Raw genomic sequence first — 16274 nt, 5'->3', positions numbered from 1 at the left:
AAATCCCTGCCCAGGATTACATCCTGTAACAATGCGGGGACGAGTCCCACTTTGTGCTGCACTGACCCATAGGGAGTAGAAATCCATATGACCGCTGTTAAGTACGAGCGGGTGTCACCATGCACACACGTCACAGAAAACTTGTCAGACGGACCAGACGGAAGTGCTACCAGACTAGCTTTCACCAGAGTCACCACACTTCCAGAGTCTAGTAATGCCACAACATTTTTCCCATCAACAGATAATTCACACAGGTGTTTCACTGTATCATTTTGACCCGCATTCACACTCACTAGCTGTGTAACCAAAGACATGCGTTTTCTAGAGTCTATAACATCGCACTGCATGGGTTCAGCGGTAACAGGACAGTTCGCAGAAACATGACCCTTCTCATGGCAGCGGAAACACCTAACAGGTCCCCTACTGAGACCACCGTCCAATACTCTTGGTCTCGGAGTGCGAGCAGTCCCGGACTCCTCCCCCACAGTTTTAAGCGATTTTCCTTCACCCGTGGTCCCTGGAACAGTCTTACCGGTTCCACGAGGAGGAGGCACAGACCGGGGGTTGGCGGTGTCGTCGGGAAGTCCTTCTGCCACGGAATAACGCTCGACCAACTCCACAAGTTGATCCGCTGTCGTGGGATTTCCTTGGCTTACCCACCTTTTCAGCGCTGGGGGTAGTACTCTCAGGTACTTGTCCAGGACAACCCGCTGGATTATTTCGGGTATTGTCAGTACCTCGGGTTGCAGCCATTTCTTTGTCAAGTAGATCAGATCGAACATCTGAGACCGCGCCGGTTTATCTTGCTGGTATGTCCACTGATGTACCCTCTGTGCACGGACAGCCGTCGTCACACCCAGCCGGGCCAGGATCTCAGCTTTCAGCTTCTCAAAGTCCTGAGCGACCTCCGGGTCCAAATCATGGTAAGCTTTTTGGGCCTCGCCGGAGAGAAACGGGGCAATCAAATCGGCCCATCGTGCCTTCGGCCACTTCTCTCTCAATGCCGTCCACTCAAACGTTGTCAGGTATGCCTCGACGTCATCTTCTGCAGTCAGCTTTTGCCAGTATCGACTCACATGGATCCTTCTGGACTCTGCTTCCGGGTCAGCGTCAGGCATGCTCACCAGGCGCTGCGCCACCTGTTGGAGAAGTTGGCGGTCTGCAACCGTCATGTCCAGTAACTCCTTCAGCTGTGCGGCCATCAAGCGATTAGCTTCGTGCTGTGCGGCAGTGGCCTGCTGCTGTACGGCAGTGGACTGTACTAAGGCTTTCACCACGTCTTCCATGCTGTCGCCTGTGCCACGGTATGCCCGCGTTCTCCACCACAATGTGACAAAACACTCTGGGATCGCCTTTGCTGGGGTCAAAGGACACGTGGTTTGTGCATTGAATCTGAGGCGTACAGCAGGTTTCTGAGCAGGCTGACCTCAGGTCAGATTTATTAACGTGAAAGCAACACAAAAAACAAAACATAAAAATAAATCCTAGCCTGTCCGGCACTAACTAAACAAATACGTTGCTATCTCAACAACTGGGGGGGCTTCTCCCACCCAGCTAACATCACACAATTCTTGAGCAGAGCTCTTCACTCACGTTTGTCTCACACAGGCAGGCAATCTGTGTGCCCCAGGCAGACACTGGAAACACCCAGCTGGTCATCTTTTATTCCTGCAATCATTAACCCATTAGCACCCTGAAGATACTGAGTGGCCTAATTCACATAGGACAAACACCTGGGCGAGATATATCTGCCTCCAACTACCACACCAGCATGAGTCTTACAGGGACATATATATCAAGAATGGGCCCAGGATGGGAGATATATACACATGGAAGGGGGACAAATATATCAGGATGGGCCCTGGATGGAGGACATTAGTAAATGATGGGGGACAATACTAAAAATGGGGAAAGGGGCAACACATATGTCCTTTATAGGATTTAGTTTGCTATAATGGGCCCTACATCTGACCAACATGCGGGGGAGTAACAGGTCCAAATTCTGCACAAGATCCCATCGGACTCTTCTTACTGTCAGGACCAGCTACCTGATGGGCACTCACCGGCAACAGCGCAGGAGGATAGCCTGGACGTCTGGTGCCAGGGACAGCTTGTAACACCGAGGAGCTGTGAACGAGAGTGGTAGCAGCGGTGCTGCAGGTGCTAGCCATTCTCCAGAGTAGGCAGACAGTCACGTGACCGCGTGTCAGAGGGGGTGGGTGGAGCTGTTTGAGCCTGCAGTGCCATGCTGCAGCGTCTCTGGGAGAAAGTGTAAGAATGAGGGGAAGCCCCAAGGATGTTAAAAGGGATGACAGGAAAAAACATAGTCACACAAGCCAAGGTCATACACAGAGAGTTCGGCGCAGTACACAGGGGCAGTCAGAAGAATAGTCAGGACGTAGCAAGAGATCAGAAAACCAGAACAGGCAATAGAAGGTACCGAAATGGCAGGCAGGAATCACAACAGGGATGTAACCAGATCAAAAACAGACAAACAATAGTACATGCACAAAGCAGAGGCACACCAGGGTCAGACACACTCAGCCAAGGGTCAGAGTATAAACGACAAGGATTGACCTCACTGTGGGGCTATAAAAAGCCTCCCAGGATCCAGAAAGAGGCCATCTGAGTTAACATTGCAACTACCTGACCTGAGAGCCCAGTAAACAATGACAGTACCCCCTACTTAATGGGGGGCCTCTGGACCCCCAGGTTTCTCAGGATTCTAAGCATGGAATGCCCAAACCAGATGGTCAGCGTGTACCGATCTGGCCAGCACGCAAGACCGGTCCTCCAGCCCTTACCCCCTCCAATGCACCAGGTACTATAAAGATCCCTGAACCCGCTGGGAGTATATGCCCATTGACCAAGACTGGGGAGGGAACAGCAGCTGGATCTTCTACCACCAATCCCAAGGGTTTAAGCAAGGATCTATGGAATACGTTATGGAGTTTCAAAGAGGGAGGGAGGCGAAGACGATACGCCACTGGGTTAACTACCTCAAAGATCTCATAGGGACTGATTAACTTAAGTCTCAGTTTGGCAGCGGGCAAATGGAGACTGTAGAGAGCCACACCTTGTCCCCACACTGCAAAACCTGAGCAGAGTCCATTTTTTTATCCGCAAAAAGCTTATAATTGTCCTGAGCCCTGGAAATATTTAGCCGAGCTTTTGACCATAACTCCCTGATTCGGTTGACACAGTCCTCAGCTCTTGGACAGCCCGAATCTAATCGCGAGAATTCACCAAAATCGGGGTTCAGACCATAATTAATAAAAACGGTCACCTACTGGTTGGTTGATTGATTGGTACGGTTGTTGAAGGCAAACTCTGCTAACGGTAGGGTATCACACCAGGTGCTTTGCAGAGCAGAAGTCAAACATCAAAGAATTTGTTCAAGCAACTGGTTGGTGTGCTCCGTCTGCCCATTACTCTCCAGATGGTAAGCTGAGGAAAAAGACAAAGATATCTCCAACCTTTTGCAAAAAGCCTGCCAAAATTTAGCCACAAATTGTGCCCCTCTATCAGACACAGTGTTTATAGGAACCCCATGTAATCGTACAATTTGTGCAAGGAAATGCTTAGCGAGAGTCTCTGCTGAAGATAGACTTGCCTTAGGTACAAAATGCGCTAACTTAGAAAACCTGTCTATGACTACCCAGATTACTATGTTACCCCGAAATGCAGGAAGGTTGGTAATGAAGTCCATGGACAAGTGAGTCCATGGTCTTCCTGGAATTGATAAGGGCATCAATTCCCCAGCCTGCCGGCAATGAGAACTCTTAGAACTGGCTCATACTCCACATGCAGCGACATACTTCTTAATATTCGAAGCCATTAAAGACCACCGAAAGACTCTGCTACTGCAGAAATGCCCGGGTGAGTACTCAGTTTTGAATCATGGAGAATTCTTGCGAGATTTTGCAATGTATTACTAGGAACGCTGGCTGCCGGGAGCATCGGTGACGCTGCGCCGGACTTCGGTAGGTGAGAATATTGCATTTTTTTTTATTATTATTATTTTTCACATTATATCTTGTTACTATTGATGCTGCATAGGCAGCATCAATAGTAAAAAGAGAAGGAGAGCGAGCGAGAGACGCTGACGGGAAATTCTCCCACGCATGCTCAATTTGAAAAGGACCCATCGCTGGATTCCTGCTTTTCACAGTCAGCGATGACCGATTTTCCGACGTGCAGAAAAAACGTTCCTCTGAACGTTTTCTCTGCCCGACGGACCTTTTTTTATGCAGGATCCAGTGCACGACGGATGAAACGGATGGCCATCCGTCACAATCCGTTGCTAATTCAAGTCTAGGAGAAAATGGAGGATCCTGCAAATTTTTTTGCAGGATCTTGCATTCTCAAAAATTGATGGATTGTGACGGGAGGTGAAAGATGGAAGTGTGAAAGAGGACTTAGGCTACTTTCACACTAGCGTCGGGCTCGGCCCGTCGCAGTGCGTCGGGCTGAGGTTACCGATGCTAGCAGTGAATGCGCCGCACAATGGGGGCAGCAGATGCATTTTTCCAGCGCATCCGCTGCCCCATTGTGAGGTGTGGGGAGGTGGGGGAGGAGTTCCGGCCGCACATGAGCGGTCGGAAATGGCGGACCGTCAGAAGCAAAAAACGTTACATGTAACGGTTTTTGCTCCCGGCGGTCTGCCACAACACGGCGCAACTGTCGCACGACGGTTGTGACATGTGTCAATGCGTCGCATTACGTCGCTAATGTTAGTCTGTGGGGCAAAAACGCATCCTGCAGACAACTTTGCAGGATGCGTTTTTTCCCCTAAACGACGCATTGCGACGTATTGAAAAAAATGCTAGTGTGAAAGTAGCCTTAGCTGTTGGCTGAATTGGAGCTTTCTCTCCAGACAACCCCATAAATAGAATTCTCTGTAGAGAGAGAAAAGTAAACCATTGCAAAATCATATAGATCTGATGCAAAGCAAAAGGAACAGGTGATTAAATTCCAACCACCCAGTTTTTACCTCCAGGTATATAATCTATTTTGAAGAGTCAGAAAGACACCATACACATAAATGTAACTGATTGGCTGATTCAAACAGGAAAGCTTTTAGCCTTAAGGCTGGAGATATACAGTACGTCAGTTAGCTGTTGGTTGACCGCTGTCACACACTTCAGACAGTAGCTCACCTCCAGAGACAAGAAAAAAGATCCGGATTTTAACCCCTTACCGACATCGGACGTACTATACCGTCCGATGTCGGCTCCCTTGCTTTGATGCACGGCTCCGCGGTGAGCCCACACCAAAGCCGGGACGTGTCAGCTGTTTTGAACAGCTGACATGTGCCCGTAATAGGCGCGGGCAGAATCGCGATCTGCCCACACCTATTAACTAGTTAAATGCCGCTGTCAAACGCAGACAGCGGCATTTAACTACCGCTTCCGGCCGGGCGGCCGAAAATGACGTCATTGCGACCCCCGTCACATGATCGGGGGTCGGCGATGCGTCTCCATTGTAACTATAGAGGTCCTTGAGACCTCTATGGTTACTGATCGCCGGTGGCTGTGAGCGCCACCCTGTGGTCGGCGCTCACAGCACACCTCCATTTCTGCTACATAGCAGCGATCAGCAGATTGCTGCTATGTAGCAGTGGCGATCGGGTTGTGCCTGCTTCTAGCCTCCCATGGAGGCTATTGAAGCATGGCAAATGTAAAAAAAATAAGTTGAAAAAAAATGTTAAAAAGATAAAAAAAATAAAAAAGTTTAAATCACCCCCCTTTCGCCCCAATCAAAATAAATCAATTAAAAAAATATAAAATCTACGCATATTTGGTATCGCCGCGCTCAGAATCGCCCGATCTATGAAGTAAAAAAAGCATTAACCTGATCGCTAAACAACGTAGCGGGAAAAAAATTCGAAACGCCAGAATTGCGTTTTTTTGGTCGCGGTGAAATTGCATTTAAATGCAATAACGGGCGATCAAAAGAATGCTATCATTAAAAACGTCATCTCGGCACGCAAAAAATAAGCCCTCAACCGACCCCAGATCATGAAAAATGGAGATGCTACGGGTATCGGAAAATGGTGCAATTTTTTTTTTTTTTTTTAGCAAAGTTTGGAATTTTTTTTCACCACTTAGGTAAAAAATAACCTAGTCATGTTTGGTGTCTGTGAACTCGTACTGACCTGGAGAATCATAATGTCAGGTCATTTTAAGCATTTGTGAACCTAGCAAAAAAGCCAAACAAAAAACAAGTGTGGGACTGCACTTTTTTTGCAATTTCACCGCACTTGGAATTTTTTTCCCGTTTTCTAGTACACGACATGGTAAAACCAGTGATGTCGTTCAAAAGTACAACTCGTCCCGCAAAAAATAAGCCCTCACATGGCCAAATTGACGGAAAAATAAAAAAGTTATGGCTCTGGGAAGGAGGGGAGCGAAAAACGAACACGGAAAAACAAAAAATCCCACGGTCATGAAGGGGTTAAACTAAAAGATCCTTTCACCCCCAATATCATCTGCCAGGTAAAAGTGAGCCAAAATACACCTTGGATGGTTTGCTGGTTCTGCCAAAATTGTTGAGTTTGGTTGCCTTTAATGTGAATGATGGCTATATTGGTGCACATTTGTTTTACACTAAAAAGCATAATATTGTATTCAATACAACTATAAGCACACAATGGCACAAAAATGTATGCAACTGTATGGGCATATAGGTGGGCATGGCTGGGACCAACATTGTGTGAACAAAAGTATTCAGACACACATTTTGTTCATTGAATTCAGATTTTTAATTCAGTGCTATTGCAACAACTGTATAAAATTCAGCCCCTCACCCTTTATTATCATTTATGAATGAATTTGCCATTCTAAAGAGTTCACAAATGGTGTATAATGCACTGCCACCACTAGATTCTGGAGAAGCGGAAATGTGTTGTGTGGAAAGACGAGTCACACTTCTTTATCTGGCACTCTGATGGATGGGTCTTAGATTGGAAATTGACAGGAAAATGTTATGTCAGCTGTTAAAGGGACATTTGAATCCCCAAGATACTATCCCAATATGTAGTGAGTATATTATTAATAATAATATTAGCCAACATTTCCAATTATAAATGTAGTACAGTTCTACTGATTCACAATGTTGCTTACCTCATGTGCATGGCACTGCAGTAGCCTAGGTATCAATGGTTATGAACAATAATAGCTAAATAACTAATTAACTGTCACTATATGAGTGATCATAACCATGGATACCTAAGCTACTACAATGCCCTACACATGGGGTAAGTGATATAGCAAATCAGAAGAACTATACTACATTTATACTTGAAGATATGCCCTAAGATTATTATTGTTGCCCTTTCTACATATTGGAATAGGGTCTTGGAAATGGGAATACCCCTTTATGTGAATATGCTGTGTTAAAGGGAACCTGTCACCCCGAAATTCGCGGGTGAGGTAAGCCCACCGGCATCAGGGGCTTATCTACAGCCTTCTGTAATGCTGTAGATAAGCCCCCGATGTTACCTGAAAGAGGAGATAAAGACGTTAGATTGTACTCACCCAGGGGCGGTCCGCTGCTGGTCCGGTCGGATGGGCGTCTCCGGTCCGCTGCGGCGCCTCCCATCTTCATTACAAGACGTCCTCTTCTGATCTTCAGCCACGGCTCCGGCGCAGGCGTATTTTGCTCCGCCTTCTTGAGGGCAGAGGATAGTACTGCAGTGCGCAGGCGCCGGAAAGGTCAGAGGCCCGGCGCCTGCGCACTGCAGTACTTTGTCTGCCCTCAACAGGGCAGAGCAAAGTACGCCTGCGCCGGAGCCGTGGCTGAAGATCAGAAGAGGACGTCTTGGAATGAAGATGGGAGGCGCTGCAGCGGACCGGAGACGCCCATCCGACCGGACCAGCAGTGGGACCGCCCCTGGGTGAGTATAATATAACGTCTTTTTCTCCTTTTTCAGGTAACATCGGGGGCTTATCTACAGCATTACAGAATGCTGCAGATAAGCCCCTGATGCCGGTGGGCTTACCTCACCCGCGATTTTCGGGTTGACAGGTTCCCTTTAAGGTGATGGTAAATCTTAATCCTTCAGTATACAAGACATTTGGTAACTTACAATTTTCTGGGAAAAATTTTAATGAAGGCCATTTTTTGTTCCATCATGACTGTGCCCAGTGCACAAAGGATGTTCCATATTGGCATGGATGGGTAAGCTTAGCTTGGAAGATCATGGCTGCCCTGCGAAGAACCCTAACCTCACCTCCATCGAGTACATTATGGATGAACTAGAATAGAGATTGTGAGCCTGGGCCTTGTATCCAACATTAGTGTCTGATCTCAGAAATGTCCAAAATCACAAATGGACAAAGATTCCCATAGACACACTCCAAAATCAGTCTGAAAGCCTTCCCAGATGAGTAGAAGCTATTATATCTGTAAAGCGGGTACCAACTCCATATTAATGTCTATGGATTTAGAACGGGATGTTATAATAGCTCCTGTAGGTGTGATGTGTCCCAATAATTTTAAATAAATAATGTAAACTCTACTATTAAATGCAGTGACCGAGCCGTACATAGTGACGTGTAATGTCTTACTATACTGCAGAGAGTACATTGGGTCACCTCACCAGTCCCACGTCTGCTAATAGCACTGTGTTTATTGAGCCGCTATAATTGGTTTGTCTTTAAATTTACCTAGTTACTGGAATGCATCTGGTAATTTCACCTCACTAGACACTAAACACCTAACATTTAATGGGCATAGCATTACCATGCTATTACAGGGCGCTTTCTAAATAATGGATGTAATCTTCTACTTACTTATTGAAATCTAATTCTATTTGTTAACATGAGAACAGTTAATAAGGAAGCTGTGAACCTCTCCCATGTAACTTTAGGTTCATAAAAAACTTACTAATAATAATAAAAACAAAACACACTTGTCTTTTTTAATTTAAACTAGTATACCTTTATAGGCAAAATCTGCAAAAAAAAAAATCATAAAAAAATGATAGCACCACTCCATTTTTTATACATTTTATTTTAGTTCAGGAGTGGTGCTTGTAACATAAGGTCTCTTCCCCTATTCTCAGACGTACCTCCCGTCATCTACACTTTCAATCACCGCTGTTCCCATAGGTCTCCAGCAGTTTGTGACCTTCCGGATGTCTCCGGTGTTTGTTTGAGCGAGTCAGAGGTAATGTTTCAAAGCAAGCCTGTAGACTTGCGTTGCGAGCTTGTGATCCTTACCTCTGACTTCCAGCCAGTCAGAAGCTGCTGTCATAAGTGGAAGCCGCTGGACCAGAGCAGAGCCGATAAAAGGTGAAGACAGCAATGGGCAAAGTATAAGACTAGGGTCAGGGAGCTTAGATTAGAAGCACCACTTCAACTGCGCTGAAAAATAAACAAACGGTTGAGTGCTGCTTTACGAACATCAATTATAATCAACTAGAGGTGAAGGAACACAGCTCTATATCATAGATATCATAGTATATAGTCGTTAGTCTGTGACAGTGCATGATTTGCATAGGAAGATAAAAGATAATTCTAAAAGAAAGGATAACTCAATGCTTACAAATGTATGTAAAAATGTAATAATTTTGTCCCTTCAATTGCTTAAAGACTGGTGAAGGTCCAGGTCATAAGACCCCATACTTGATTATTCAACAGACCCCTGAGAAATGCATAGCTTAGTAGAAAAGTGTTCACAATTAATGACTAAGGCCATGCACAAAGTAGAGTATGAATGCAATAGAAAACAGGCAGGACCCAATGCATCAAGTCTGGAGTTCAACCCTTTTCATGAATCAGGAGCATCTGATGAGCAGCGTACACCTCTGTGTGCACCTCACCACAAATCCTACTTTAGTCCGTCCTGGAGTAATACTTGTGGCATGGCGAACACCACTGCTCTTCATGAATTTGATGAGTGCTAGTCACTATGCCTCTGTCTCGCCCCACCTTTGCCCATTGGCCATAACTCGAAGAAACTGGCATGATAATGGCAAAAGTCACAAAATGTTGGCGCAACTTTCAGTTCCGCGTAAATGTTGCGACTTTTCAAAAGCTTGTATGCCAGAAATCTTGCATGAAGGCTTTGATTCATCAGTCTATGGGACTTTCTATCGAATCCTTTCTTCACTCAATGCCCATGCTTAAAGGGAACCTGTCACCCCCAAAATCGAAGATGAGCTAAGCCCACCAGCATCAGGGGCTTATCTACAGAATTCTGTAATGCTGTAGATAAGCCCCTGATGTAACCTGAAAGATGAGAAAAAAGGTTATATTATACTCACCCATGGGCGGTCCCTCTGCGGTCCGGTCCGATGGGCATTGCGGTCCGGTCCAGGGCCTCCCATCTTCTTACAATGACGTCCTCTTCTTGTCTTCACGCTGCAGCTCCGGTGCAGGCGTACTTTGTCTGCCCTGTTGAGGGCAGAGCATAGTACTGCAGTGCGCAGGCGCCAGGAAAGGTCAGAGAGGCCCAGGTCAGCACTGTTGATAAGCCCCTGATGCCGGTGGGCTTACCTCACATTCGATTTTAGGGGTGCAGGTTCCCTTTAAGAATGAGCTGTGAACTTCTGTCTCCACTAACCATGCATTTCTCAGGGCTTTTTGGAGCAATCAGTGGGAGTCCCAAGACAAAGAAAACCACCAAACTGCAACAGAGTGACAAAAAAGCCCATTTATTATGATTATTTTTTGCAAAGGTTTATTTACTACTTAAAGAAGTACTAATTTTAGATATTTGGCACAATCCCTTTAATCTTATTTTTCTTTCAATTTGTGTTTAGGCAACAGGAACATTTCTGTATAAATAAAAGTAAATCCTCATTGTTGGAGTAAGTATATTTGATGTGCTCAGATCAAACACAGATAAGCACAGGCTGCTGACTGGTTATAGTACATGGATTTGCATTTGTAAGTCCCATAAACAAAGAACATGTCATTGAAGTGATGAACTGCAGTAATGGGACAATTCCCTGCCTTATCTGTGCTCTCTGTGTACTGTGCTGCCTCTGCCACTCCTTGCAGTGGCTATAGTAACTGGCAGCCATTAGTCACCCAATGACTGGGAGCTGGAAGAAAACCTGCTCAGATGGCTTTAAGAGGCAGAAACATCCGGCAGGGAAGACATTCAATTCTCACTGCTACCTGATTCTAACCAGCCAGGAACAGAATTATAGGATTTCACAGTAAGGATGGAAATGCCATCTAGTAATTGCCCAAATGCTAAGGATGATGATCTGACTCTGATTCTGGCACAGATTAAACAGTACAATGAGAGTGTGAAAGATGCCCTAGAGGAATCACATCCCCAAAATCATCAAGACTTTAAAGAACTCATGTGTCTATTAATTCCTTTAATCCGTGACCTTAGCAAAAGTCTGTGTGCGAAACTGAGTGGAACAACAGAGACGCTGCAAAACACACTTCATATTTTAAAGGAACTTCAGGAGAAATTTAAGGATCTCAACACAACAAATGGTAAGATTACTGAAACTGAACGCATACAAAATAAATACCTAAAGTGCTGAGTGAACGTGTACTGTATACATACTGTGTATATACATATATATATATATATACATTAAATATTTATGTTTCCGTGTGTGTGTGTGTGTGTATGTATATGCAAAGTGGGTTAGGAGTCTTAATGGAAAATGATGCCATTCCGTACTTTATCAAGTATACGTTACAATCTCATCACTAGCTCCAGTAAAAAAAAAAATAATATACAAAGATTGTAAAAATTGTAATTTCTAAAGATGATTAAAAATGAATCTCCTTTTAGTATTTTTAAATGAAAAGGAAATAAAGGAAGTCTTTATTATGTGAAAAATGCTGCAAGATATGAATGGTTTCAAATATACAAGGTTTAACAGTTAATTTTTTATTAACAAAATACAACATACCGTGTATACTCGAGTATAAGCCGACCCGAGTATAAGCCGAGACCCCTAATTTTGCCACAAAAAAACTGGGAAAACTTAATGACTCGAGTATAAGGGTACCGTCACACAGTGGCATTTTGATCGCTACGACGGCACGATCCGTGACGCTCCAGCATCGTAACAATATCGCTCCAGCATCGTAGACTGCTGTCACACTTTGCAATGTACGACGCTGGAGCGATAATTTCATGACGTATGTGCGATGTAGAAGCCGTTGGTTACTATGCGCACATCGTATACAATATCGTGCACACCTTTGTTACACCATGCGATCATGCCGCCACAGCGGGACCCTAGACGACGAAAGAAAGTTTCAAACGATCTGCTACGACGTACGATTCTCAGCGGGGTCCCTGATCGCAGGAGCGTGTCAGACACAGCGAGATCGCTGGAACATCACGGATATATCGCTGGAACGTCACAAATCGTGCGGTCGTAGCGATCAAAATGCCACTGTGTGACGGTACCCTAAGCCTAGGGTGGGAAATGTAGCAGATACTGGTAAATTTCAAAAATAAAAATAGATACCAATAAAAGTAACATTAATTGAGACATCAGTAGGTTAAGTGTTTTTGAATATCCATATTGAATCAGGAGCCCCATATAATGCTCCATACAGTTCATGATGGGCCCCATAAGATGCTTCATAATAAAATATACCCCGTATAATGCTCCATAAAGTTTATGATGGGCCCCATATGATGCTTCATGCAAAAATATGACCCCTATTATAATGCTGCACAAAGATTGATTATGGCCCCATAAGATGCTTCATAGAAAATGTGCCCCGTATAATGCTGCATAAAGGTTGATTATGGCCCCATAAGATGCTCCATAGAAACATTTGCCCCATATAATGCTGCATAAAGGTTGATTATGGTCCCATAAGATGCTCCTTTGAAACATTTGCCCCATATCCTGCTGCTGCAATAAAAAAAATGACATACTCACCTCTTGTCCTGAGCAGGTGGGGACACCGGCACTTGCAATATTCACCTGTCCCCGTACCACCGCCGCACACACTAAACACATCACCGGGCCCTCCGACCTGAACGTCACAGCCAATGCTCACCCTCCCCAATTATACTCACCCTCCCTGGCAGCTTCTCCGATGCGATGGTTTCTGACGCCGCCTGTGTTCAGCGGTCACATGGTACTGCTCATTAAAGTAATAAATATGTGGCTCCACCCCTATGGGAGTGGAGTCATGTCCATATTCATTACTTTAATGAGCAGTACCACGTGACCACTGAACACAGGAAGAGCCTCTGGAGTCGGAGAAGCAGGGACATGCAGAGATGCGCCAGGAGCACCAATTGTGCAAATTCTCCCACTTAAAAAGATGAGAGAGGCCTGTAACTGACATCATAGGTAGACCACAACTATGAGAGTCAAAATTGAGAAAACAAATCCAGAAAATCACTATAATTCAGAAGTTTAAGGTCTATGGGAACTAACAGAGTCTAAGGCAGTGGTCCCCAACTCCAGGCCTCGAGGGCCGCCAACAGTGCAGGTTTTCAGGATTTCCTTAGTATTGCACAGGGGTTGGAATCATCACCTGTGCAGATGATCACATTACCACCAATGCAATACTAAAGAAATCCTGAAAACCTGCACTGTTGGCGGCCCTCGAGGCCTGGAGTTGGGGACCCCTGGCTAAGGAGTAACATTTATCCACGTAGACAGTGGGCTGTCAGCATATGGAGACTTATAGGCCATGCATTGCTCCTTTGGGACTTTAACCCCTTCATGACCTTGGGATTTTTCGTTTTTCCGTGTTCGTTTTTCACTCCCCTCCTTCCCAGAGCCATAACTTTTTTATTTTTCCATCAATTTGGCCATGGGAGGGCTTATTTCTTGCGGGACGAGTTGTACTTTTGAACGACATCATTGGTTTTAGCATGTCGTGTACTAGAAAACGGGAAAAAAATTCCAAGTGCGGTGAAATTGCAAAAACGTGCAATCCCACACTTGTTTTTTGTTTGGCTTTTTTGCTAGGTTCACTAAATGCTAAAACTAACCTGCCATTATGATTCTCCAGGTCAGTACGAGTTCATAGACACCTAACATGACTAGGTTATTTTTTATCTAAGTGGTGAAAAAAAATTCCAAACTTTGCTAAAAAAAAAAAAAAAAAATTTGCGCCATTTTCCGATACCCGTAGCGTCTCCATTTTTCGTGATCTGGGGTCGATTGAGGGCTTATTTTTTGCGTGCCGAGATGATGTTTTTAATGATAGCATTTCGGTGCAGATACGTTCTTTTGATCGCCCGTTATTGCATTTTAATGCAATGTCGTGGCGACCAAAAAAACGTAATTCTGGCGTTTTGAATTTTTTTCCCGCTACGCCATTTAGCGATCAGGTTAATGCTTTTTTTTAGTTGATAGATCGAGCGATTCTGAGTGCATACCAAATATGCGTAGATTTTGTATTTTTTTTATTGATTTATTTTGATTGGGGCGAAAGGGGGGGTGATTTAAACTTTTATATTTTTTTATTTTTTTAACATTTTTTTCAACTTTTTTTTTTTACTTTTGCCATGCTTCAATAGCCTCCATGGGAGGCTAGAAGCAGGCACAACTCGATCGCCTCTGCTACATAGCAGCGATCTGCTGATCGCTGCTATGTAGCAGAAATGGAGGTGTGCTGTGAGCGCCGACCACAGGGTGGCGCTCACAGCCACCGGTGATCAGTAACCATAGAGGTCTCTAGGACCTCTATGGTTACAATGGAGATGCATCGCCGACCCCCGATCATGTGACGGGGGTCGGCGATGACGTCATTTCCGGCCGCCCGGCCGGATGCGGTAGTTAAATGCCGCTGTCTGCGTTTGACAGCGGCATTTAACTAGTTAATAGGTGCGGGCAGATCGCGATTCTGCCCGCGCCTATTACGGGCACATGTCAGCTGTTCAAAACAGCTGACATGTCCCGGCTTTGATGCGGGCTCACCGCGGAGCCCTGCATCAAAGCAGCGGATCTGACCTCGGACGTACTATCCCGTCCGAGGTCAGATAGGGGTTAAATATTCAAAAATCCTCTTCAGAGTGGAAGTGGGCTAGAAACATAGTGCCATCTATTGAGGGTGTCAATAGTAAATGTAAATATCAAACTCTTTAAAGAGTCTTGCCACATGACTTATGCTAAGAAGGTAAACCAGACATTCCATTTGCAAACATGTTTCAGGGATGTCTACCCCTCATCAGGGAAAAGCTGGAAGACTTCTTTGTATAAAATGCCTCAGACTTATTGTATAAAGACAGAGTAATAATTCTCAGCATGGCATTCTTTCCATGCAGACATACAGACATATTATACCATAGAGGCCTCTCACCAAATCAAATGTGTCGACAAATGGAGTGTCTGGTGTGGCTTCTTATCATATGTCATGTGGGAAGCCTCATTAAACCTTGATGAGTTGATATTTTCTTTTAGGATTGTTAAAGCCAATAGATGATGCTAGAGCACAAATCATCCTGTCTGAAAAGTTTTTTTTAATACTATCATTAGGACATGGATACTGGCTGATTGTACTGTTAAATATATGACTTTATTGCATCAGTTGGATAGTACTTCACACTTATCTTGTAGAATTGACAGTATTATGAGTTACGGTAATTACGGTCCATGTACTTCAGGAGTGCTTGGTACATTCATGCACACTACAGTGTGAAATATATGATACAATTTATATTGCAGCATTAGGCGACCTATATCTCCAGGATATAATTTTTTTAATGTCAGTTACTGAGTTAAAGATAATTACATATCTCTCCCTACATACGTTGCAGTATATGTCAGAGGGCAGAGGGAAACTGGCTGAACTAAAGTAAAACAAAAAAAGAATGCATTTAAAGCACCTTGAAGAAATAGTTTCCACGTTTTTTCACATCACACACACAAACGTAAATGTATTTTATTGGGATTTTATGTAATACTAGATGGCAGCCCGATTCTAAAGAATCGGGAGTCTAGAATCCATATATACTTTATTTATTCAAATGTAAGAATAATACAATTAATAAATAATAGTAAGAAAGAACAAAAAATGGCTGCACTCACCAGCTCTTGACAATTCTTGTTATTTAAGGTACAGTTACACAGGATCCATGAACATGCTTATGAGGGGAGGGATGAAAGACATCAGACGACAACTTCTCCTCTGTACTCTTGTTAGCACGCTGTTTGCGCTTACGTGCGGCATCGGCGGCTTTTCGCTCTGCATCATTACCATACTTTATATCAGACCTGATCTTACGTGCGCCATCAGCAGCTTTGGACTCTGTGTCATTAGTATACTTAACAGTATCCAGGTGCTTGCATCTATCCTCTGTACTCTTGTTAA

General features: G+C 44.4%; 1 protein-coding gene across 2 annotated transcripts in view; it reads left to right on the top strand.

Moving 5' to 3' along the window:
- The first annotated feature begins 11081 nt into the window (after positions 1-11081).
- DTHD1 (death domain containing 1) overlaps positions 11082-16274 on the top strand; it is a 141612-nt gene continuing 136419 nt past the window's right edge. Inside the window, exon 1 of one of the 2 annotated variants that reach the window (XM_069744624.1) lies at positions 11082-11462. In XM_069744624.1, the coding sequence (XP_069600725.1) occupies positions 11177-11462 (286 nt within the window). In that variant the 5' untranslated portion in view covers positions 11082-11176. The remainder of the gene's footprint in view (positions 11463-16274) is intronic. The other variant, XM_069744625.1, reaches the window with a different exon arrangement.

This window comes from Ranitomeya imitator, chromosome 1 (genome assembly GCF_032444005.1).
Source record: "Ranitomeya imitator isolate aRanImi1 chromosome 1, aRanImi1.pri, whole genome shotgun sequence".
Taxonomy (NCBI): domain Eukaryota; kingdom Metazoa; phylum Chordata; class Amphibia; order Anura; family Dendrobatidae; genus Ranitomeya; species Ranitomeya imitator.
Note: the sequence above shows the minus strand (reverse complement) of the source record. Positions and strands in the feature narration are given on the sequence as shown.